At 31.5% G+C, this 24,373-nt stretch overlaps 4 protein-coding genes across 6 annotated transcripts; 3 read left to right on the plus strand and 1 right to left on the minus strand.

Annotated features, from left to right (window-relative positions):
* Positions 1-2,520: 2,520 nt before the first annotated feature.
* LOC105628728 (DNA-directed RNA polymerase subunit beta (Protein of unknown function, DUF642)) lies at positions 2,521-4,329 on the plus strand. The gene is made up of 3 exons (XM_012210203.3): positions 2,521-2,841; positions 3,033-3,530; positions 3,624-4,329. Exons 1-3 carry the CDS (start codon positions 2,763-2,765, stop codon positions 4,142-4,144), a joined length of 1,098 nt encoding a protein of 365 aa, XP_012065593.1. The 5' UTR covers positions 2,521-2,762; the 3' UTR covers positions 4,145-4,329.
* Positions 4,330-4,423: 94 nt separating this feature from the next.
* Positions 4,424-7,590, minus strand: RLF (reduced lateral root formation). Of its 2 annotated transcripts, none has more exons than XM_020677196.3 (6): positions 7,430-7,590; positions 6,971-7,100; positions 6,499-6,868; positions 5,523-5,657; positions 5,152-5,202; positions 4,424-4,797 (listed from the first exon to the last, which is right to left on the minus strand). In XM_020677196.3, the coding sequence occupies exons 2-6, from the start codon at positions 7,013-7,015 to the stop codon at positions 4,721-4,723; spliced, it is 678 nt and encodes a 225-aa protein (XP_020532855.1). In that variant the 5' UTR covers positions 7,016-7,100; positions 7,430-7,590; the 3' UTR covers positions 4,424-4,720. The 2 variants fall into 2 exon arrangements, with proteins under 2 accessions (XP_020532855.1, XP_012065594.1); XM_012210204.4 differs by having other exon boundaries at positions 6,971-7,097; positions 7,430-7,583.
* Positions 7,591-9,973: 2,383 nt separating this feature from the next.
* SMT1 (sterol methyltransferase 1) lies at positions 9,974-16,126 on the plus strand. Its single transcript, XM_012210207.3, has 14 exons — positions 9,974-10,133; positions 10,279-10,396; positions 12,296-12,362; positions 12,878-12,951; positions 13,049-13,133; positions 13,233-13,288; positions 13,692-13,746; positions 13,866-13,913; positions 14,102-14,185; positions 14,295-14,411; positions 14,515-14,598; positions 14,807-14,932; positions 15,087-15,184; positions 15,780-16,126. Exons 2-14 carry the CDS (start codon positions 10,314-10,316, stop codon positions 15,841-15,843), a joined length of 1,041 nt encoding a protein of 346 aa, XP_012065597.1. The 5' UTR covers positions 9,974-10,133; positions 10,279-10,313; the 3' UTR covers positions 15,844-16,126.
* A 5,142-nt stretch (positions 16,127-21,268) lies between these two features.
* On the plus strand, positions 21,269-24,370 carry LOC105628731 (LOW protein: PPR containing protein). 2 transcript variants are annotated; one of them, XM_012210208.4, is made up of 3 exons: positions 21,269-21,764; positions 22,491-23,586; positions 23,835-24,370. In XM_012210208.4, the coding sequence occupies exons 1-3, from the start codon at positions 21,426-21,428 to the stop codon at positions 23,882-23,884; spliced, it is 1,485 nt and encodes a 494-aa protein (XP_012065598.1). In that variant the 5' UTR covers positions 21,269-21,425; the 3' UTR covers positions 23,885-24,370. The 2 variants fall into 2 exon arrangements, with proteins under 2 accessions (XP_012065598.1, XP_089578653.1); XM_089722527.1 differs by lacking the exon at positions 23,835-24,370 and having other exon boundaries at positions 22,491-23,597.
* Positions 24,371-24,373: the final 3 nt, after the last annotated feature.

The raw sequence follows: 24,373 nt of genomic DNA on the forward strand, positions 1-24,373 counted from the left end.
ATAATGACAATTAAGTTTATAATTGCAAATCTTGACCACTAATTCTTGCCTCATACTACTAAGATTTTGGAAGCAACTCAAGTACAAAACAAAAGAAGGATAGTTCACATCAAATGGATTGGACCCCATAACCTCAATCTCAATAAAAGTTTAAGATTTAAATGTTTAAACAAATACATATAGATTGGATAATTAAGGATTTGTTTGAAGAGTTTGCGTAATTGTAATTGAAAGTATTTTAGTATATTAACGGGGTTAATTTGAGTAGAAAGGAGTCAGATTCCTTAAATAAGAGGTATGATTGATTATCATAAATGAAGAAAAAAACGCTTCCATCTTATGGGCTGATGTGACGCAAACAAGATTACACTTAGTCCAATAAGCTAAACAGGCTAGAAAAACCTATAGTACAAAAAAAAAAAATTATTATAAATGAAAGCACTATTCCATATTACTTAATTCACGTCTGAGCGTACTTCCGTTAAATTATCAAACCACACTAGTTGGTTCAGTTTTTAATATAAAATTTGATTTATACAAACTAAATTCTTTTTCGATTTAGTTTAATTTTTACATAGCTCAAAACCGTAAAAAATGATTAAAAACTAATTAGATTAGTTTGATTCAATTTAATGTTCTACACTCTTTAGTTTGATTAGCTTTTATTTCAAAATTTTTAATTTATCCATTTGTTTCTATTTGATTCAAATTTGAACCAAAATAACCATTCATATACCCTAATTTTCTTTCATAAAACAAAATATTCTCCATGTTCATTGTCTAATAAATTTAGCATATACATAGAAAATTCTCAAGAGGGGGATATGGGGGATGTCCTCTTCATTTCTATTCCAAATAATAGAAAATAGATTTTTTTTTTGACCCCATTCATGAGAGTTCCATATAAAATAAGGAAATCCCACCTCATTGTTTCATCCCTATCTAAAAATGGGAATTTTTGCAAATTTTGTAATGGGGAGGTGGGGTGTATAGGATCCTTCTTCCCAACAAGTGCATGTGGGTTAACATAATATACCTTGCTAAGGGGTCCACTAATGTGCAGATGTATGTATTATAGTGTTGGGTGTCTCATTCAAAATGATCTAATTTTTCTTAAGCTTTAATCAAACATAAGGGGATGCACATGCTGCTTATCAATGACTACTGGTCCCCAGGTTTTGAAAGCTACTAATAATTATCCAAATGGCAACAATATGATTTCAATGAACGGAGTTGGAAGTTTGAGTTCGAGTTGTTTCGATCAGAAGTTTTATCAAATTGATAATATTATTTAAAAAGAAGAACTATTCATATTATGTAATTCATAATTTTATTATTTCGGCTATTTAACTTCTATTTAGGAGTATTAAAATGGATTGGCATGTCAGGTTCAACATGAATCACCAAACATGCAATATGATTAGAGTTAATACGAACACGATCCATATAATAATTGTATCAAATATTTAAACAGAACACAACATTGGAAATTAAACGAGTGATACAAACATGATATACATAATCCGTTTAACCGAATGGATTATAAATAGATAAAAAAAAAAAATGCAACTAGTTTGATTAAATGAGTTGTATACAAGTCCTTGATATATTATTATATGTGAAATTACCATTTTACCCTTAATTAAACTGGTTAAACGAATTACGCGAGTCAACCCACGACACAACACGTTTAAACTCATTTAAAACATAAGAATCACTGGTTTATTATATGAAACCATTTAAACTTACCATAATCCGTTTAATTTTTCTTTCGGCAAATCATGTTAAAGTGAAATTATCATTTTTGACACCTCTAACTTCTAATAAATTGGGAACAAAATTTATTAAATATTCATAAAGAGTAATTCAAGAGATGAGGCACTCTTGAATTTAATAACGATTTAATGAAACAACAGTAAAGTAGCAAAACACCTTAAACGTTATGACCCACATGGATTAATGGTGGGGTTAACATAATTTATTTCATAAAACAGAATCTGACCTGCCTAGGTTGAATAAATTTAATCACATTTAATTATTAAGAAGATGTTAAGCTTTAGATTAGATGCAATGCAACAAACCAAATAACATAGGTCATAAAGAGAATTCCAACCAACCCTAAAGGGCACTCTCCCAAAATGGAGGACCAATTTTTTTTTTTCAGGGATGACATTTAGAAGAAACAAAATAGATAAAGAAGAAAATATTATTGATATACCACAAATTATTATTATTATTATTATTATTATTATTATTATTTGTTAAGTATTGATATATAAATATTATATGTTATATTAGAACTACTTATTCACTCTAAAAATTTTCAAAAAATAATTATTTTAATCTAATTTATTATATTTTCAAATCTCTCCATCGGGTTGAGTCAGATTGTAACCGCTCGTGTGCAGTTCTACGTCAAGTGTAAACAGAGTGCTGAAATTACAAAAGAGCCACTCCCATGAATTATGGAGCTTGGAAAAAAGGTGTCGGTTATAGGAAAACAGAGAGATAGAGATTGAATAGAAAGATGAATCAGAGCAGTAGCTATTGACCTAATTGTAGTGAAACGTGATTTCAGCTAAGCTTCTCTTCCTCTTTTCTGTTTTCTCTTTATAATAGCCAGCCCATTCTCACTTACTTCACCCTATTTGTCCTTTTTCTCATTATAAATATCAGTCAGTTCTAGCTCCCTTACTCTTCCAAATCAAACTCTGTCTCCTCTTCTCCATCTGAGCTTCTATTCTAGTCATTTCCTTTCAATAATGGCTATGAGGGTTTCTCTTTTACTTGCTCTCTTCTTGCTTTTCAATTTGTCTGTTTTTGCTGCTCAATATAGGGAAGGTAAAGTTCACACCTTTAAAGTTCAAAACCTCACTATCTCTACCGCCTAAAGATCTGTTTTTTTGAGTTGGGTTTTTTTGCTTTTTCAGTTTTGCTATAGGGAAAATCTGATCTGGGGTTTTTTTTTTTTTTTTGGCTTCTACATTCTTAATTGTATTCTGATATTTACTTCTCCTGCTTCTCTGTTTTAGGATTTCTTAACAATGGCAACTTTGAGGAGAAACCAAAACCCAGCGACATAAACAAGACAGTACTAAAAGGAAAAACTGCACTTCCTGGCTGGGAAATAAATGGACGAGTAGAATACATTTCTGCTGGGCCACAACCTGGTGGGATGTATTTTGCAGTGGCACATGGTGTTCATGCTGTGAGATTAGGAAATGATGCATCAATTTCTCAAACAATAACTGTAAAGCCAGGATCTTTATATGCCCTGACATTTGGTGCTTCAAGAACTTGTGCACAGGAAGAGGTTTTGAGAGTCTCTGTCCCTCCTTTGTCTGGAGACTTGCCATTGCAGACATTGTATAGTAGTAATGGTGGGGATACTTATGCTTGGGGATTTATAGCCAAATCTACTGTTGCTAAAGTGATATTTCATAATCCTGGTGTACAAGAAGACCCTGCTTGTGGACCACTTATCGATGCTGTTGCTATTAAAGAGCTCTTTCCTCCAAGGCCAACTAGATGTAAATTCATTACCAACACTCTGATTTGATGATTTATTTTGAGTGACTTGATTTGTTGTGGTATTTCCATGGTTCTGAAATGACCTCTTGCAGATAACTTGGTAAAGAATCCCGGATTCGAGGAAGGTCCTCATCTCTTTGTGAACTCATCCAATGGTGTTCTTCTCCCTCCAAGACAATTGGATCTCACATCTCCACTTCCTGGTTGGATCATCGAATCGCTTAAAGCTGTGAAGTTCATCGATTCGAAGCACTTCAATGTTCCTTTCGGACTTGCTGCAGTTGAGCTTGTTGCAGGAAGGGAAAGTGCCATTGCCCAGATCCTTCGAACAATTCCTAACAAGGTCTATGGTCTCACATTCTCTGTAGGAGATGCAAAAAATGGCTGCCATGGATCGATGATGGTCGAAGCATTCGCCGCTAAAGACACCTTTAAGGTTCCATTTGAGTCTCAAGGAAAGGGAAAGTTCAAGACTGTCAGTTTCAAGTTCAAAGCAGTTTCAGCCAGGACAAGAATTACATTCTACAGCTCATACTACCATACTAGGATTGATGACTTTGGATCCCTTTGTGGCCCTGTACTTGATCAAGTTAGGGTTTTCCCTATTGCTTAGATATTAAATTCTATTATCAGCCAAACTTTTATAATTATAGTGGGAGTCTGTAAAACGGTCTTTTGATCCAAAATTTTTTGTAAATTTGACCGTTTGAGACATATGCTTTGCTTTTGTATCCATCTAAAACATGTATTTTCCTAAAGGTTTGATTTTAAGTGAATGAGAGAGACGTCATTTTCTTACTTCTTTCTGTTAATGAGAAACAACGCACATTTCATATATAACAAAAATGGTATCCAGAGCATAAATTTATATTTTCCCACTGTAACAATAGCATAAAAAAAATTTCATAGATATGCATCATCTGATTCTTATTTCAATTGTCAATCTACTACAACACATTGAACTTTGTCATCAATATCAAGTGCATGAATTGACAATGGCCAGACCTTATGATGTAATTGGCCCCCCTAAAGAAAAAAGAAAATGGGAGAAAGAGAGAAGATGAAAAGAAAAAGATATCACTGCCATTGTAACTTTACACTATAGAAAAGCAAATAATGGATGACAGTTTGCTTAGTATGGAAAAGGTGAGAAAAGAACCAATTATGAAATATAGGAATGTAAATGTCTTCACTGACTCTCGTCCAAAGTACCCACAAGGCACTTCTCCAGTAAAAATTCTGCATTCACCCAAGCATGATATTTATCTGAAATGAAGCTAAGGATTGCAATTTATGCAATAAATTTCAATATCAAATGTCTACAACTAGAAGATCGGACATTCGGGCACAATGCGGGAGTAGATGCTGAGTTGTTGATGCTAGTTAGTTGATGGGACAAAAGATCACTGCTGTGTTATTGAGCATCCAATTCAAAAATAAAATTTTTAAAGACAATCCAAAATGAAATGTATATTTTCCCCTTTTAATCCTCCAACATTTTTGTCCTGCATATAAACCGTGACATTGGAAAAACCTTTGGCATGTGACTTGAGGTTAATTACTGGTAATAAACAGCTTCAAATTCAATAACCATCAAAAAGTAAATCCAGAAAAGGATACTGAATAAAGATGTACAATCTTTTCCCACAGCCTTCATCAGCATATCAACACCTGAAAAAGAAGAACCCATCAAAGCAAGCCATTAAACCTGCATGCAGGTTATATCATGAAACAAGTCTAAAACCATTGTTAACAGCTTTTGGAATAAATGGTGCCTCTACGGTTCTACCACTAAATTATATTTTCCGGTTTACTCTAGCATAGCTGACATTATGCATACTTTCATTGCCTACACAAATTTAAGCTAACTCATTAAAGACCATAAACAAAAGCATACACATGTATGACGAAGTATTGACAGAAAGGATCACAATCCCATTTGATAAAATGTTAAACACCACAAATCAATACAGCATAAGATCATGTCATACCTCCAGGATGAAACTTCATGTATGGAGACAAATTATACACACGGCCTTTTAGAACGGTCCACATGGAACCTTCACTCTGGTGTTGTTTAACTTCATTAATAGAAATAAGCCTTTTATTGGACTGTCCCTTCAATCCTGGAATTTAAGACAACAACAAAAAAGAAAGAATTAGAGCCATGGAGGAAAAGTTGAATAATACGACAATTCCCCCACACGTGACACCATAATCAATCAAATGTTCACAAGTTTACAACATTAAGCATAGCAGTGAACATATTCAAACACAGGGGAGAGTAGAAAAAGCAGACCTGTGCTCCTAAGAATTAGAAAGCACATTGAAAATTTTGAAACGGAAAAGAAAGGTGCATAATTTATTAAAAATTTAACCAGACATACATATTTGTCTATTTACACAAAAAGGTGCTGTTTCATACATACAGAAAGAACCTTCTGAACCGTATACTTGACAAATTCATAGTTGGTGCACTACAACAACTACAACACATAAGTTAAAAGATTTTGAAATATCGAATTTCTGCTCAACTCCTTAAGATACATTTCAATATGTAACATCACTCTGTATGCACACCCATGCAAGTTGACAGATAAAGAAGAGAAGCACTTGTGTCCACATAATGTTTTATTGGATTCATTCACAGCCTAAATTTGAAACAAAATAGCCTATACTTCATGTTCCAATAACAGACATGAATGAGATCTGTGACATTTCAAAGAAACCAACTTAAACTTAAAATGACTCTCAAGTTCATAATATCCAGGAACAAAAAATGGATATAAAAAAAAAAAAAAAAAAAAAAAAAAAAAAAAAAAAGAGACCAAAGTTTGCTACTATAAATGCATTGGAAGTATCAGTAGCATCCAGGAATGAAGTAACCCATTAAAAAGAGTACACGAGCATAGGAAAACTAAAAGTAAAAATGACAGAAATTTTATCAAGAAAACTGTAACTAAGTACCTGCAAGATCAGGATGAGTTTGAGTAAGCTTGAGCCAATCCATTTGGCTATATCCCTTTTCAAAGGGAACCTTGGCTCGAGCTGCAGGTTTCCTAGCAGAAATTTTCGTTTCTTGTGACTTTTTAACTGAAGTTCCAACTTCCTTAGATGCTGCTTGTCTGGACAATTCACTAGAATTTTTTAGAGATGCCGTATCAATAACATTGAAAGACAAAGATCCAACAGCTTCCTCCTTGGAAGAAGCATTATTTGGCAATCTTTCTTTCCAAAGGACACCACCACTGCTAATATCATCTGTTATAGCCATACTTCTGATATTCGAGGCAAGCTTCTTTGCTTCAAAACCATCTTGAGCAGTAGGCACATCCACCTAAATGCCCAAAAATGTCAGCATTAACACAATTTCATGAAAACAGATCTTGAAATCAGATAAAATGAAGTTAAGAGAAGCAGTTCATTATATTCAACTTACCTTGCAAAAAGTGAAATCATAGTCATTGTCCTTGTCCTTATCCATTCCACAATAAAATAGACTTTCAAATTAGTTCAACCAAGCTTCTTTCCCAAATAACACAACAATCAGCCACTCTTGAGCTCAACTGCTGCAATCAATGAACCCATATATATTCAATAAAAAATTGATGCTTTCTTCGAGATAAATTAAAAGGAAAAAGAAAAAGAAAAAAAAAAAAAAAGACCCTTTTAAGCATAAAGATGCAAAATTTAACCTTTTTTTTTTTTTTTTTTTCAATCGTGAAGAAAACAAATTGTCAATACAATCACCCACCTAATTCACTAATATTATTATCCATAACAAACACTATAGATAATTAGCAATAAGAGATCCAAAATTATATACAAAAGATCAATTCAAAGCCACTGAGGAAAGAGAAAAAGTGAGCAGGATAATTGGGGTTTAGGCTTTACTTACTGGTTTAATGCTAGAGAGAGAGATGAAAGAATCTAGAGTTGGAATTGGAGCTCTGATCGTGAGATTTAGAATGGGACGAAAATGGAGGTTTGAAATTTGGAACTGAAAAGTAGGCTATTGTACGAAGGGGAAGAGATTGGACCACGCCGTCGTTTTAGACTACTTTGCGTTATGGTAGGCATGCCTCACTGTTCGGTTTAAATCGAAACCAAATCGGTCAAAACCATGGCGTTAAACAGTTATGGTTTGAAAAGTGTATATTTATGGTTTGGTTCCGGTTGATTCCTTTTATCGAAACTCCTAATTTATTTTATTATAATTTGTTTTAAATAAATTTCAAAACTTTTTATTAAATTATTTTAGTATTTTCAAATATACAACTAATTATTATTATTTATTCAAACTATAAATCTAAAATAAAATTTTAAAAAGCTTGAAAATAATTATTCAATTTCAGTTCTAAATTAGAATAAAATTGAAATCGATAGTTCTAAAACCGTTTCAAATATCAATTTAATTTTAATCTTACATTTTTCATAACCAGAATCCATGATTTTGCATACATAATATGTATTTCATCTTTTTTAATATATTATTTAGTCCCTATTCATCAACTATTCAATTCTTCCATTCACTTTTTTTTATTTTTTCATTAAAATTTCTTATAAAAAAATGAAAATACCTTGTTTATTCATAAGGCTTAGATATAATATTTTCGTCTTTACAATTTATTTTATTGGAAACGTACAAAAAAAGTGAATAGAAGACTATTTTATTCATAGAAACAAATAATAAAATGAAAGCAGTGCATATCTAAAAACAATTATGACAATATGACGAATTTCGATATAATATAAAAATATAATGGTAATTTTTCTTTTCATGATTGAAGCAAAAAATCATTTTATTTTTTTTTCTTTTAGAAAATATTTTCTTTACATTTTTTTTGCTAAAAATTTTTCAACTAATTTATTTTTTATTAATTGATTACAAAATTATTAAAATATTTTTAATTATAAAATTGTAATAAAAAAATTTCAAAAATTTTGTTTAAAAAATGTATAAAATTTATTAGCCATCAAACAATGTACTAAATTGGAAACTTAGTACAACCTGATCTCTCGCTCACGCTAGGCCTTATTCTACCTTACCTTTTACTGGACCTAACTAGTTCGTACGTGGCAATGACTTCGAACGTTGACGCTCTGCTTTCCACGCTATCGTTTCCTGTTTTTTTCCCTCCTTCTCTCTCCACCGCTGTTCCTGTTATGTTTGTACCAATCTTAGACGCTGTTCTTTTTTTTTACTTAAAAAGAATTTTAACCTTCTAAGCAAAACTACTTTTTTTTTTTTTAGGTTGAGAAACTGGATTTAGAATCCGGATCTAGTGTCGGATCGAATGTACTTACCATTAGATTATATTTTAGTGTGCTTTAAGCAAAATTTTAAATGGAATACTAATCTATTATTGTATTATTATTAGATTTTTTTTTTTTTGGTAAACCACTCGGGATACAGCCGACTAATCCGGATTCGAGTTCTGCAGAGACTCATTATGGAGGTGACCCTTCAAACCCAATTCTCTCCATTCATAATGGAAGAATTCGAACCCTAGATATTGCTTCACGGATCGAGCACTTCATCCCACTGGACCAACTGGTAGGTGATATTATTAGAAAATTTTTACTATCAATTATTATTATTATTATTATTATTATTATTATTATTATTATTATTATTATTATTATTATTATCATATATTAAATTAGAATCAATTTAAAATTCAAATGAATCTCTATTTTAAATAGAGTTTAATATTTCTACAAAAGGTAAAGTTTAATCTAATCCCAATTCAAAAAAAAAAAATTGTACTTATAAATATTATTACTAGCATTTGTACTTACAAATATTGATTTTCTAACAAAGTATTTGGTTCGATTTGTAAAATCAATTTCACATTTGATTGACTGCGTTTGGCAATAATTTTTTAAATAGCTACTTTTAGTGTTTTGATTTGCTATTTTGTAAAGTGTCCGATAATATAGCATTTGAATTAACTTTTATATATTAAGATAGTATTTTATAAAAAGTTAATCGTTATAAAGTTTAATTTTTAACGTTTTATAGAAAACTATTGACTACTCAGCCCGTTATTTTGGTTGAAAAACAAAAAAATTAAATGCATAATTCACCAATGTACTTTACATAAAAAAATTTATTGTATTTTTAACTTTTATTTTTACTAATCAAGTACTTCGATTTATAAAATTGGATTTACTGGACACTTTAATTTGCAAAAATTTTTCTATTATACAACCTAACTTGTAAAATTTAATCAATTAAGAACTCACTAGGTAATTGAAAAATTTTAATAATCACCCATCAAATTAATATTTTATATATAAAAATTAAAAATAACAAAAAAAAAACTATTGTAACTAGTATATAAAAATATATAATATTATCAAAATTTATAGATTTAGATATAAATTTGGGATGCCACATGGGTGGGACCTTTGCACTTGCATCTGTCTTTGCCAAACTATTTAAAACCGTTTCCGAGGCTTTTTTACCTGTCGTCCTATAACATTTTTCTCTCCCTCTTAAGAGAGAGCCTCCAGCCTCCATCAAGCATACAATACAGGACCAGTCCCTTTCTCTCTTCTCTCTTAGCTTAGCTGAAGATTCTCCTTCTTCTTTTCATGTAAGTCTTTGCATTCACATTCTACATTCCTTTCAGGACTTGTTTTCCAGGAATTAGTTTCCTGTTGATTTCTGAACTGGAATTTTGAACTTCTATTACCTGATAATTCTGCTTAATTTTTTTTTTGTACTCTTATTTCCTTTAGATCTCGGTGAATATTCTGTTTCTTCAATATCTAAGATGTCGAAAGCCGGCGCATTCGATCTCGCTTCCGGTCTCGGCGGAAAGATCGAGAAAACCGAAGTTCTCTCCGCCGTCGAAAAGTATAGTCTCTTTTTCTATTTTTATATATCTAAGATAAAGCATGAAGTTTCAAACTGTATTGCATTATGTTTTTCTCTCTCTAGAATCAGAATCAGCATCGGGTTTCATTTTTTTTTCCTTAAAAAACTTAACTGTCTCTTTCTCTCTCTAGAATGTGGCAGAAACATGAATCACTCTGGTTATTGCTCTATAATAAGATGTTTGAATTGCTTTTTCTTTTTTTCTTTTTTTTTCTCTCTCTCTCTCTCTCTCTCTCTAACTGGAATAGGATTTGAAGTTCTTTCCTGGATTATGCTTGAATCTATGGCTCTCTGCTTAATTATACTTGGATATCTCCATATTCTCTTTGAATAGAATTAAATGTGTTTTTTTTTTCTTCATACAGTGATATTTCAACAGTCGGATTTCGCTATTGCATCTAGGGAAGTTTGTGTTCTCATGTCTAGCTGGAGTTCTTTTGTTTTCTAGATTAAGCTTAATTTTCCCTGAAAACAAAACCTTTAAATGTCTCTTTCAGTGATAATTGGAAAGAATTTATTTATTTATATATATATATATATATATATATATATATATATATATATATATATGAGTCTTTTCAAGTATTTATTCCATTCCATCGGAAATGAATGGTGTGGAATAAATACTTGAAAATATATATATATATATATATATATATATATATATATATATTTAAAATTTCCAAATGAATGGTGGAGGAACTGATGGAATGGAATAAATACTTGAAAAGACTCATTGATACAAAAGGTGTAGTATGGTCCCTAGCATGTTGGACGCATCATTTACAATGATTTCACGATGTACCTAAATTGTAGAGTGTTTATCTACCTAATCTAATAATACTAATGAGGTATCGCATTTTAATGTCTATTTGGGTATTTGATATTTCACTCATATTATATCTAGCGCCAAAGAACAAAGTGATGGTTACATTTACTTATGCCAAAACATTAAAGAAAAATTTGTTAGCCAGTTTCCTTTTTTTTATTTATTATTTTTGGAAAATAGACATTTACAGAAGAAAACATATGTGCTAGGGGCTTTAATGCTGGCAATACTGAATGCTTTATTTCTTTTTTATGGATTGCGGTAAATAGATGGTAGACTCTATTTCAGTGAAACAGAAAATCAGGGTTATTTGGTGTCATATATTTAAAAGGAAAATTAGACTTTTATTTATTTTCCCCCTCCTTTAACTTCTATAGTGTAACAGGTAGTTCAGTAGTTCATTTTCTCTTCAAAATAATCTTAATATGCCTCTGATTTTTTAAGAAAAAAATTAAGGCAAAAAATATGTCGATGTTATTTGTTTAAAAAAAAATCAAATTTCGTAATAGCAAATGAAATAAAAAAAAAAAAAAGAAAAGAAAAGAAAAGAAACTTTTACATGATTGACTGAAGCTTTGAAATAGCAATTCTCAGAAATATCTCCACAAAAACTCTGGCACTTACATATTCTTTTTCCTCTTGTCATATGTGATATTTCTTTTCCTATCTTATTAACTCAATTTCGATGAGAATTTTGTTGAGAGCTGTTGATCTGTCAAATGTAAAATGAAATGCAAAAGGCAAAATTGGCAAACGGTTGTTTCTGTTAAGGACTGTAATTTTAGTTTAATGGTGGCATATTATTCTGTTGAAATGTTCTTATGCACAAGTTTAAGTAATTTTCGGATTGAAAATGAAATTTTGTATATCATGAATTGGTGAGATGCATTCATGACCATTTAACTGCATGGCATCAATGATCATGGTCTGAATTTTATGGTAAACTTACTGCATTTTCCTGTGTGGCCTTTGATGATAGTTCAAGTTTTCAGTGCCTGAATTTTCTTAAAACTATTCAATTTGTATGAAAATCTTGTTTAATGGTTCAGATATGAGAAGTATCATGTCCATTATGGAGGTGCTGAGGAAGAGAGAAAAGCCAACTATACTGACATGGTAAAGAAGATCTAGCTAACAATCTCTCCTAAACTGACCTATATGTATAAATTAAGTTCCAGTAAGCTGCATTTTATTTCCTGCTGGCTATGTTATTTTTGGAATTTTTATTTTTATTTTGATTCTGATTTTTATATTCTCAATGCAATCATGTGATTTGAATCTTTGCATTGGATTGCCACATGTTAAATAGTCAGTTGATGACGTAGGCATGTAACCTTCTTTTATTTACTTCCCTTTTTATCTCTTGATAAGATGATCTAACTTTCCTAATTCCTATGCATTTATGCCATCCTGAAAGCAGAGGCCAATTCATAGCATGTACCATCCTGATTTTTTTTTTTTTCATGCTATACCTTGTACTGGTTGCTGCTCAAACAAACAAATTTTCTTCCAGATAGAACTCTGATAAAAGTTCATACATTACAACTGTTGATTTTCTTTTTGGTGCTAACCTTGATGACCTTTCCAAACAATAAAGTAAACACATAACTGTTGCCTCTTATGGCTTTCAGGTTAATAAATACTATGACCTTGTTACTAGCTTTTATGAGTTTGGCTGGGGGGAGTCTTTCCATTTTGCACACAGGTAACTTTTAATGGTCTTCTCCATTTATTGCTCAATTGCATGATAGTTATTTCATTAGTTCAACCTTATGAAGCTAAGCAAGTACTTATTATTTCAGAGTTAAAGGGGAGTCTCTTCGAGAAAGCATCAAGAGACATGAGCACTTTCTTGCTTTGCAGCTTGGTCTGAAACCTGGACAGAAGGTTTATATCCTATTATGGAACACGAGGAATTGACAACAAATAGATCCTTCTCCATTCAATTGGATTGATTTGTTGATTAGACCTTTCCTTTTTGTATAGGTCTTGGATGTAGGATGTGGAATTGGTGGACCACTGAGAGAAATTGCTCGATTCAGGTCAGAGGGCAAACAGTTTCCTTTCTCTAATATTGACAGTTAAAAATAGGTTCCACATAAAATCATTAACTTGAAAGCAAGTTTAACTGCATTCGGCTATGTGCATCAACTTGGATATTACTTTGTAATTGAATACCAGCATGATATCAGGTTACTATGATTATAAAACAACAGTGTCTCTTTTGTTACCAATTTTAGTGGAAAAAAGTAGGCATGTGACCAGTAGCACCTGATTAAACAAATAAACAGCTTCCCTTGAAGTTGCAAAGCTATTATTACTTGTTCTGTCAGCTCCCTACTATTATTCATACTTAGAAGGATAATTTCCTCTAGAATTTTTAAGAAACTTTCATTTACAAGAGGCTTTTGGCATCATTAATTTCTATGGTCATTTTTGTTGCAGCTTGACATCTGTTACAGGGCTTAACAACAATGAATATCAGATATCAAGAGGGAAGGTACATGCATATCCTTTCATTTATATGCTAATAAACAATGGTGCAGTCGTAGTTTTTGGAATTTTTAACTGGTAACTTTTTAAGGTGGATTTGAATTTATTGCATATGTTGTTTCACAGGAACTGAATCGGATTGCAGGAGTGGACAAGACCTGTGATTTTGTGAAGGTTGGTTCTACTCTCAGTCAAGTTCTTCATGGTGACCCAGATTTCAAAGATCCATAACTATCTTTGCTGCTTTGTGAATATTTTTTTCATTAGTTAAAACTTTATAAATGGTCATGAAATGAAATATTTTGAGATATGGTGAAATCCTTATTGTGAATCATTGTTGTTGCTGCTTCCTGATTATGCAGGCTGACTTCATGAAAATGCCATTTCCCGACAGTAGTTTTGATGCAGTTTATGCGATTGAAGCTACTTGCCATGCACCAGATGCAGTATGTCTATTGAAAACATTTTTAGAACAAAAGTCTTATAATTATTGCCCGTAGTTTTCTAAATGAGTATAAATGCTTGTCTTCTAAATTTTTGTTATGTTGTTGACAGTATGGATGCTACAGCCAGATTTACAGAGTATTGAAGCCTGGACAACGTTTTGCTGCATATGAATGGTGCATGACTGATTCTTTTGATCCCAATAACCAAGAACATCAGAAAATTAAGGTCAGGCATCTTAAATGTATTAAAGATATCCCTTGTTTCTACTGTCCTTTTAGATTTGCTTTCTAAATGATTTTTAATATGATGAAATTTTCATTTGGTAAAGGCGGAAATTGAGATTGGTGATGGCCTTCCAGACATTAGGTCAACTGCTCAATGCATTGAAGCTCTCAAAAAAGCTGGTTTTGAGGTGTGTTACAAATGTCTCTGCTCTCCGTATCTCATCAAGTTTTCTTTGTACTTGAGACAGAAAATCATGAAGTAGCATACCTTGCATTCGCCATTACATCTGATCCTCTCGAGAACCTGCAATAGCTCATGCATTAAGAGACCCTTTGTGTAAAATATCAAATAAATTATAAAGAAGTAATGGTAATTTTATTTTCTTTCACATGAAGGTCATTTGGTCAAAAGATCTTGCAACAAGCTCACCTGTGCCATGGTACTTGCCCTTGGACAAAAATCACTTTTCTTTCAGTAGCTTCCGATTAACAGCTCTTGGGAGGTTTTTCACAAAAAACATGGTAAGGACATAAAGTTTTGCCTGGTTCTAGTAACATTTGTTTAAACCATATTTTTTTTTGGAATTGACGAACCATATACTTCCTTCTTATTTGTCTCAAATCTCAGCAATTGTAATCTTGCAGGTATTTAACTGGTAATTTTTCCCCCTTGCAGGTGAAGGCCCTAGAATTTGTGGGACTTGCTCCAAAGGGAAGTCAAAGGGTTCAAGATTTTCTGGAGAAAGCTGCAGAGGGATTAGTTGAAGGTGGAAGGTGAGTTTTCCATTGGTCATATTTTCTTTGTTTTTAGATTCTTTTCTTTGTACTCTGTCTCTGTTTGTGTGGATGTGGGTTTGCTAATTGATGATATTTTTAAGCCTTCCACCGGAAGTATTGCTTTTATTTTCTCAGTTAGTTTTGTTCACAACATAGCATAGATATCGACAGCTAGGATCACTCCACACCAAGCTTTTATGAGCTAGGCCAAAGGCTGTAAACAAAATCCTCCTAGTTCTATGGTCTTACTCCTTATTTGGCATAAATGAATTTGAAGTATAGAATTCATTCACAAATGATAAAATTTAGTACAATTATATCATATTAAATAAAATTTAGTTTTGAGTGAAATGATTATATTTTCACACCAAACATGAGAACATGAAATTTTTACAAAATTTTGTAGAACTCATTTATACCAACCAAGTCTTTACACGAATGATTGATCATTTTTTGGCAGCAAGATAAGAGGCTTCCATAGTACTCTCCAATAAATTAATAAATGACTCTAAAATATTTTGCATATTCAATGGAAATTTGCTAATACTTCTCTCTCAGATCAATGACAGAATTGCTTTACTGTCTCTTTCAGGAGGGAGATTTTCACCCCAATGTTTTTCTTCTTGGCTCAGAAACCACATTCAGAGAGTCAGTAAGCTTTTATTCAAATTATGCAGCCTACTGCTTTAACTATTAAACCTTCCTGGTTATTCGATACTTGCTATGACAATGATAGGCAACTTCTATGCAATGATCCTGCGCGTTTAATTTCTAGCATCGGTTTGTTCCTTTTTTTCTTTTTTTTTTTGGTGCTATTTGCATGATATTCCATTAGATTTCTGTTTCAATGCGTGTTTATTAACCAGTGTAAACGATGTTATTTAACCATTTTAAGCTATTAAAATTTCACATTGTCGCTGTAGCCAGCATTTTTGTCTATATTTCTGTGTTCCCAATCTTTTATATATGAACATTTTTTTGTCTGTGAGTCATATGCTAGAATGTGACTCATTGGAATTTATTTTTTATTCTTCTGATTCAACTTGCCTCTGAGCTCTGATTACTACTGTCCATGAGTTTAGGAATTGACAATTTGTTTTTTTACTTCCATTTGGTCCTCGGGTGCCATCTTTGTCGCTCAGTTAGTTGGACTATATTCATTTCATGTGAATGTTCTGGAATATTCTCTAATAATGCAAATTGAGATCATCTTGATTTTATTTTTGATGTTGATGCATGTGATAGATCTTGGACGGTTGTGAACCTTTTGAACTTATCATCGTCTCTAGCAACTTAGTAAAGCCATACGGTAATGCCTTAGGTATATATAATTTTTGGTAATCATAAGATAAAAGCAAATATTTCCCTAAATCAGCTTTTATCGATTCACCTCTAATTCATATTCGTATTTTAGTTGCAAAATAGAAATGGGGTTGACATAATTCGTATTTGATTCGCACCGTTGCAAATTCTAATTCATATTCTATGGAAGAGAATGTTTTTATCAAATAGATAATCCTTGCTTAAAATCCATCTGTATAGATCATTTCTCACATGGATGCGGTAAATCTCATCATGCAAATGGATTTCACCTTATGTGATTGTGGTTTCTAGGTGTGCAAACGAGCCAGCTATATAAATGAGCCAGCTCGCTGGCTCGCAAATTATTCAAGCTTTCATGTAATTGTGGTTTCTAGGGTGTAAATGAACTAGCTATGCAAATGAGTTGAGTGGGCTTGTAAATTATTCAAGTTCAAAGTTTGAAAAAGCTTGGCTCAAATCGAACTCAAGCTCGAGTCGACTTGCTTAGCAAATAAGCCAAATATGAGCTTAATAATATTTAGTTCAAAAGCTCGTTGAGACTACCAAGCTTTTATTTGTGTGTGTATATATATATATATATATATTATTTTAGGCTTATTTGAGCTTTAAATTCAAAATTTTTTTAATTAAATTCGAGCCTCAAATTAAACTCAAGTTAAAATTTTGGACTTACTAAATTTCGAGCCAAGCTCCGAGCTCAGCTCGACTCCCTAGGTTTCAACTTTCAACATTACCTAAGCATCTTTGTCTTGCATTTACTTTGTGCATCCTTCACAAGACTTTGTCAAAAAAACAGAACTCAGGAAAGTCATAATCTTTTAAAAAAGAACGGGATACGTGAATGCCAAAGGAAAAGAAAAAAAAAAAAAAAAAAAACGAATCCTTTTTTATGTAAAGATCCGCAACCGCATACACACTTTGTGGACTCCGTGGCAGTAGTGGGGAGAAGGAGGGTTTCAACTACTTAAGGTCCACAATCGACAGAATCTGAAAAATCATACCAAGATTTTCTTTTCTTTCTTAGCCCCAAATGGAAGATCTCAACCATTCAAAAGTTATTAGGTATAATTATGAAATCCAAAACCATTTGACTAACTTTCAAAAGAAGAAAATAACAATAGTAATGAAAATTAAAACTCTTAATTATATTCATTCTTAATTTTTGAATGGAAAATAAAATTTTACAACTACTGAACAGAATATTGTTTGTGGCAATTTGAGTTCAGATTGCCTTAATTTGCACATCCTAAGATTTTCCTTATGTAATTAATTATTAATTGAAATAATTAAGAATTCTTATTGAACAACAGAGAAATATGAAGAAGAAAGACATGGAAATATGACATACTTTTATGTGAATAATAATAATGATAACAGAAAAAAAAAAAAAAAAAAAAAAAAGAGATTAAGTTATGATCACATTTGAGATTAGACAACAATAAGAATTTCATTAATCAAAAATCCCAAAACCTAGATTTGAAAAATTAATCTTTTTTTTTTTTTCCTCTCTTCTTTTTTGCATATCTAATTTTTTCTCCTCCTCTTCAATTTGCTAGACTGCATAAAAAATGAACTCCTTTGCATCCACCCTTATAGTAGCTTTTGGATTAGTGCTAAGGCTGGTGGTGCTTCCATGTTGGTGGTGGTTGTTGTGGTGGTCATCGGAGTTCGCCGGAGGATGGTAATACATGCGAGCAGTCTGAGGGCAATGAGAGTGAAATCTTGCAACTATTCTTACCCCAGCATCCAACATCTCCATATACTTTCCCATATCTCCGTTTCTCTCTCTATATTATTCCAAGAAAATAAAAATTCTTTCCTTTCCTTCAGTTTCTTGGAAAAAGAAACACAAGGGAAAGGAAAAGAATCTCTATTCTCCTTCTCTTCACGAAAATCTTCTTTTCTTGAATCTTTATTCTCTTGGAAAACAAACAGAGAAAGAAAGAAAGAAAGAAAGAAAGGAAAAGATAGACAGAGAGAGAGAGAGAGAGAGAGAGAGGGAAGAATTGCTAAAAAACGTCAAAAACGTAAGCTGCCATGAAAATGTGAAGAGAGAATTAATGTTTTGGTCAGGGAAAACAGAAGCCACTTCTTTATATATAGGACGTAGGAGCTTTTTCTACCTAAGCTTCGCTCTTTCCTTTCACATTTATTGTAATTATTTCGTTGTTTACTTTTTTCCTGTTCACATTTTCCATATTTGCTGGCTTGATTGTTAGGTAAACCCATTAGTTTGCATATTGTGACTTTGTACTTAATTTAGGCTAAATTATTAAAAAAACCTCAAACTTTGTGAATAATTTCAATTTTACCTTAAATATTATGAGGGAGATATTTAATAACCTAATTTATAAACGAAAATCTGATAAATAGATTCCAAATGAAGGGCTTCAACGCAAAACTTCTAATTACCACTTACTTCTTGAAAAAAGCATGTAAGTTTAGGGCGGCGGTGCCGGTGGGTGGTCCGGTGGGGGCTACGAGGCTAGTTTTATTATTTCTATTATGCCCAATAAAAAATAATAGTCCTTTCATAGTTCCATTTCCATATATTGCAAATTTGAAATTATTTCATTTTTTATTTTTTGCAAGAGAAAGTATAATAAATAATTTGAAAATGGAGGACCTCAAAGCAAATTGCAAAACTTCCGATAACCGCGTTACTTCTTGCAAAATGCGCCTAATATTAAGTTGGGGCATCTATTTATATATATAATTCTGGAGAAAAAAATGTGAGTTGGCACCCTATTCTTCAAGCATTCTATTTTATCTTTTTTTAGAAATTTTTGGATTTTTTTATTTTTTTATGTTTTGATTGGATGGTTATATTTTTTTAATTTTAAAATTAATATTTAGATAATAGCAATATATTTTGTAATCTAATCTAATTTAACAATTATTTTATTTTATCTGGTATTTAATTTTCATTTTTCAAAATTTAAAATTTTTTAAAAATAATTTGGCTTTTGAAAATTTTTAATTGGAATTTTTGGATTTTTTTTCTTTATTTTTCTATATTTTGATTGGATGGTTATATTTTTTTAATTTTAAAATTAATATTTAGATAAAGGCAATATATTTTGATATCTAATCTAATTTAAAAAATATTTTATTTTATTTGGTATATGATTATTTTTTAAAATTTAAAATTTTTTAAAAATAATTTGGCTTTTGAAAATTTTTAATTGGAATTTTTAAAATTTTTTCTTTATTTTTCTATATTTTGATTGGATGATTATATTTTTAAATTTTAAAATTAATATTTACATATAGCAATATATTTTGAATCTAATCTAATTCAAAAACTATTCTATTTTATTCAGTATTTGACTTTCATTTTTTCAAAATTTAAAATTTTTAAAAGGTAATTTAGCTTTTGAAAATTTTTAATTTATACCTATGTCCTTATCTATATATAATCATAGTTATTGGCTTAAATGAACAAGATAATTATTTTTGCATAAAATATATAGTTAGTTTGTTTTTAATTGTAGACCTATATAGTTACTACTTTGCTTTCTTTCTTTTGTTAGTTTGTTATATGTTGAATTTTTTTTTCTTTCTTTTGTATAGGCATCGGTTAGCGTATATTTCACACATTTTTGCTTATAGCGGATAAGCATCAATCCTCATACTCCTTATTGGACTCAATATCTATTAGCATCATACATTTTCAAGAAGAGCTTTTTACTTTCGTCATCGTTCTTACCCAGAAATGATATTCAATTGTGTATGATTGAAGTTATATGCTTAAAATGGTTCCACTTGATTTTGAAACTGGCGATTATTCTTTTTTTTTTTAAATCTTAATATGTACCGTTGTTTTAACATCAATTTATCTTTATTAATTTATGTTAATATTAACTTTTTTCCATTTTTCAGTATAGCTTCAAGCAGAAAATAAAATGTTAGGTTGATACTAATAAAAACTTTCGCGTTTACAACATTGTTTTTTTTTTTATTGTGGTGATGTTAAATGATTTAATTTTATTGGTGTATAAACCTAAACTTACAAGATTGGCTAAATTTCTCAAACCGTTAAATGAAAATGAAGTGATCATTGAATGCAAAATTTGGTCATTATTATATATATATTCTAGATTTTATATTTTTAAAAGAAACCATTAAACAAGATTCTTAAAATAGTTTTTCATTTTTAAAACTGTATATGTATGACTATATTTATTGTTCACACTTAATTTAAATTTTTGGACTTTATTTTGTAATTAAGAGATCTTTTTGTCTTTGTTAATTTATTAGTAAATGCAATTTATAAATTATAAATTTATATACATTAATAAAACAATCCTTTTAAAAAAATAATAATAAAGCAACCCGCGCAATGCTCGAACCTTCGCCTAGTTCTTAAAATGTACTCTTTGCCTCATCTATTTATGGCATTAAATAATTTTTTTATTTTTTGTGTTAAGTTAATTTGAAAATACAATTTATTTTATTTTTTAATAAAATAAAATTATAATTTTGCTTGAATGAATGAATTTTTATTTCATATGAAATAATTCATTGATTTAGCAATAAATTTTGAACTTTTGAATTACAAAATTAATGGAAAGAAGAGGTGAATTATAATTTAAACATGAAAATAATTATAGATTTTGCTGATTAATTACAGGATCTTTTCATTTATTATGAAATTAAATAGATATAATCTAACCATTCTTTGGAAGATACGAAAATTGACATTAGATATTATTTATTTCATAAAATGAGCAACCAATAAATAGATTTTCATTATTATTGTTGTTATAAAGTCGTTATTATTAAACGGATTTAACGGTAAATTCTCCACCATAGGAACGTATCTCCCGCCTCTTTCTATTTCCTCTAGAATCAGCTCTTGGGCATCTCACAGAAATCAAACCCTAACCTCTAATTTGTCACTCCACCCTTTGCAATGCAATTGCACACTCTTTCCTTTACAAACCTTTGCTGGACATATTCGATTTCGGTACCACTCACAACCCATTCGACAAAAATCCTCAAAGAACCCAACTTTCGATCAAACGCACCATTTCTCACTGTCCAGTCAGCGAAATTGCTTCCTGACTTGGTCTATGAGGGTTATCAGAGAAAACGCGAGAAGGAATTATCTCGGTTTTTGAGAACAGATGCTGCTATAAAAAATATAGACAACAAAACCCACTCCCAGAAGTATAAAAAGCTTTGGCCTAGAGCTGTTTTGGAAGCTCTTGATGTTGCAATAAGAGAGAATCAATGGAGATATGCTCTTAAGGTTGGTGGTTTTTCAGTTGCTTGGCTTGGTGTTTTTTTTTTTTTTTTTCCTCTTTTTTTGGGAGAAGGAATTTTATTGCTTTTGTTGCTTTGTTTGTATTAAAGAAGTTAAGCTCGAATTAGTATGTAGAGAAAGGTAAGTTGCATCGAAAATACATCGATGGTTAGTAAGCACTTTTTATTGTGGGTTATAATGTTTTGATGGTTAATTTGTCTCTTTGCTTCTGATCTTTTCTTATTATGCTTCATTTCAGATGCTTCGATGGTCAATTCGCAGTGTTTTCAAGTGTTTTGGAAGTTTTTCTTGATTAATTTTTGTGTTAGTTATGGGTTTCTGGTTATGGTCAGTGATGCAATATTTCTTATGGAAATCTTCATGCTTCTGGTTCTCTTTCCATTTCTCAGTGTTTGCTACTACATATAGACAGCGCCAAATTGGAGTCTAGAAAAAAAAAAAAAAAAAAAAAAAAAAAAAAAAAAAAAAAAAAAAAAAAATCAAAATATGACATGTATTATTCGACCCAAAAAAGAGTTGAACTTTCCGTGGTTATTGTGTGATTGCTATATTTAACTTCTGCATCTAGCAATTTCTTGCTAATTCTAAGAAGTTGATTGCTGCCATTTAATTTATGAGTTGCAACATTTTATCTTAGAACGTATGAATGCCTTCTGAAACATTTTCAAGTCCCTAACTACTTTTCGAATGACAACGTACATCTTATGTTAGATATTTGGGCTTCTTCGTAAGCAACTGTGGTATGAGCCAAGATGGAAAACATACACAAAGTTATTGATGATGCTTGGCAGATGCAAGCAAACTTGGGAGGCTCGCTTGCTTTTTAGGAGCATGAAATCAGAAGGCCTCCAACCCACTGTTGAAGTTTACACTGCTCTTGTAAGTGCTTATGGAGAAAGTGGGCAATTTGACAAGGCATTTTCTACTGTTGATGAGATGAAGACAGTCTCTGACTGCAGACCAGATGTTTATACATATTCTGTCCTTATACAATGTTGTATTAAACACTATCGTTTTGATCTGATTGGAAGAATTCTTGCTGAGATGTCTTATCTGGGAGTTGAATGCAACACCATTACATTCAACATTATTATCGAGGGATATGGGAAGGCTGAGATGTTTGAAAAAATGGAGAACTCATTGACAGATATGGTTGAAAGTGGCAGCTCCATTCCAGATACTTCCACATTGAATTCTGTCATTGGGGCCTATGGTAATAGTGGACAGATTGAGAAGATGGAAAAGTGGTATTCTGAGTTTCAGCTGATGGGAATACACCCAGACATCCAGACATTTAATATCCTGATGACTTCTTATGGGAAAGCAGGCATGCACAAGAAGATAAAGTCTATCTTAAAATTTATGGAGGAAAGGTTCTTCACTCCAACTATTGTTACTTATAATATTATTATTGAAGCATTTGGAAGGGTTGGTGATATTGAGAAGATGGATGAGTACTTCGAAACAATGAAACACCAAGGAGTGAAGCCTAATGCTATTACCTACTGTTCTCTTGTTCGTGCTTACAGCAAAGCTGGGCTTATGACAAAGGTTGATTCCATTTTGAGACAGGTAGTGAACTCCGATGTGGTATTAGATACCCCTTTCTTTAACTGCATCATCAGTGCCTATGGTCTGGCTGGTGATATAGAAACTATGACTGAGTTGTTTCTGGCAATGGAGGAAAGGAAATGCAAGCCTAATAATATCACTTTTGAAACCTTGATCAGAGCCTTTAAGGCCCAAGGAATGACTGAAGTTGCTCAACAATTCGAAAACAAGATTCTTGCAGCAAAGGAAAATTCAGGTATCTTGTGATGCGTACATTCTATTGTATCCCCATTCACCTCAATTAATTAAGTGTTCAAATTCTTTTCTTTTCTTTTCTTTCTCGTATTATATTTGGTGTTTCATACTGTGAGCATTAATGTCTGTTCCAGAAGTATGCTACTAGAAGTATCCCCATTCAGCCTGAAAATGCTCGTTTCTATATGGGATTTTAAAATTGTGATGACTGAATTTCTTACTGAAGGCAATGTTATTGTGTTTGCTCAGGTAGGAGGCGTTATTATGTTTACTCAAGTAGAAGGATGATTGAAGCCTAGCACTTGCATTATCACAATAAAGGTGAAAATCAAACCTTCAAATGACAACAGTTCAAATAGCTGAGATGAGAACTTGGAAAGCAATTTTCATTACTTGTGGCCACTTTTGTCGCTGGTAAGACCAGGGCGGAAGTTGCATGAGCTGAGGTACTTTGATCAGAGATGCTCAAGATGTGTTGTTACTTGATAGAGGAATTATCAGCTAGGACAGGAATTATTCAAATCCGATAGAAATGAGTCGGTTTAGCTCGGTTTTCAGTTAAAAACTGAGAATTGTCACCACTACTTGGATTCATGTCTAACTTGTACCTAACCGAACATATTTATGACTCATAGGTTCGTGCATTTGTTAAATTGGGTTGGGTCAAAAATCATTAGCCCATTGATATGGATTGAATACTTTAAATCAACTAATTTTTTTTTTCAACATTATTTGTACTCGTTAATTTTTACTAACTTAATTTATATATGTATAATTTTTTATTATTT

This window comes from Jatropha curcas, chromosome 6, assembly GCF_041381405.1.
Source record: "Jatropha curcas cultivar XTBG-Jc1 chromosome 6, XTBG_Jcur_1.0, whole genome shotgun sequence".
Classification (NCBI taxonomy): domain Eukaryota; kingdom Viridiplantae; phylum Streptophyta; class Magnoliopsida; order Malpighiales; family Euphorbiaceae; genus Jatropha; species Jatropha curcas.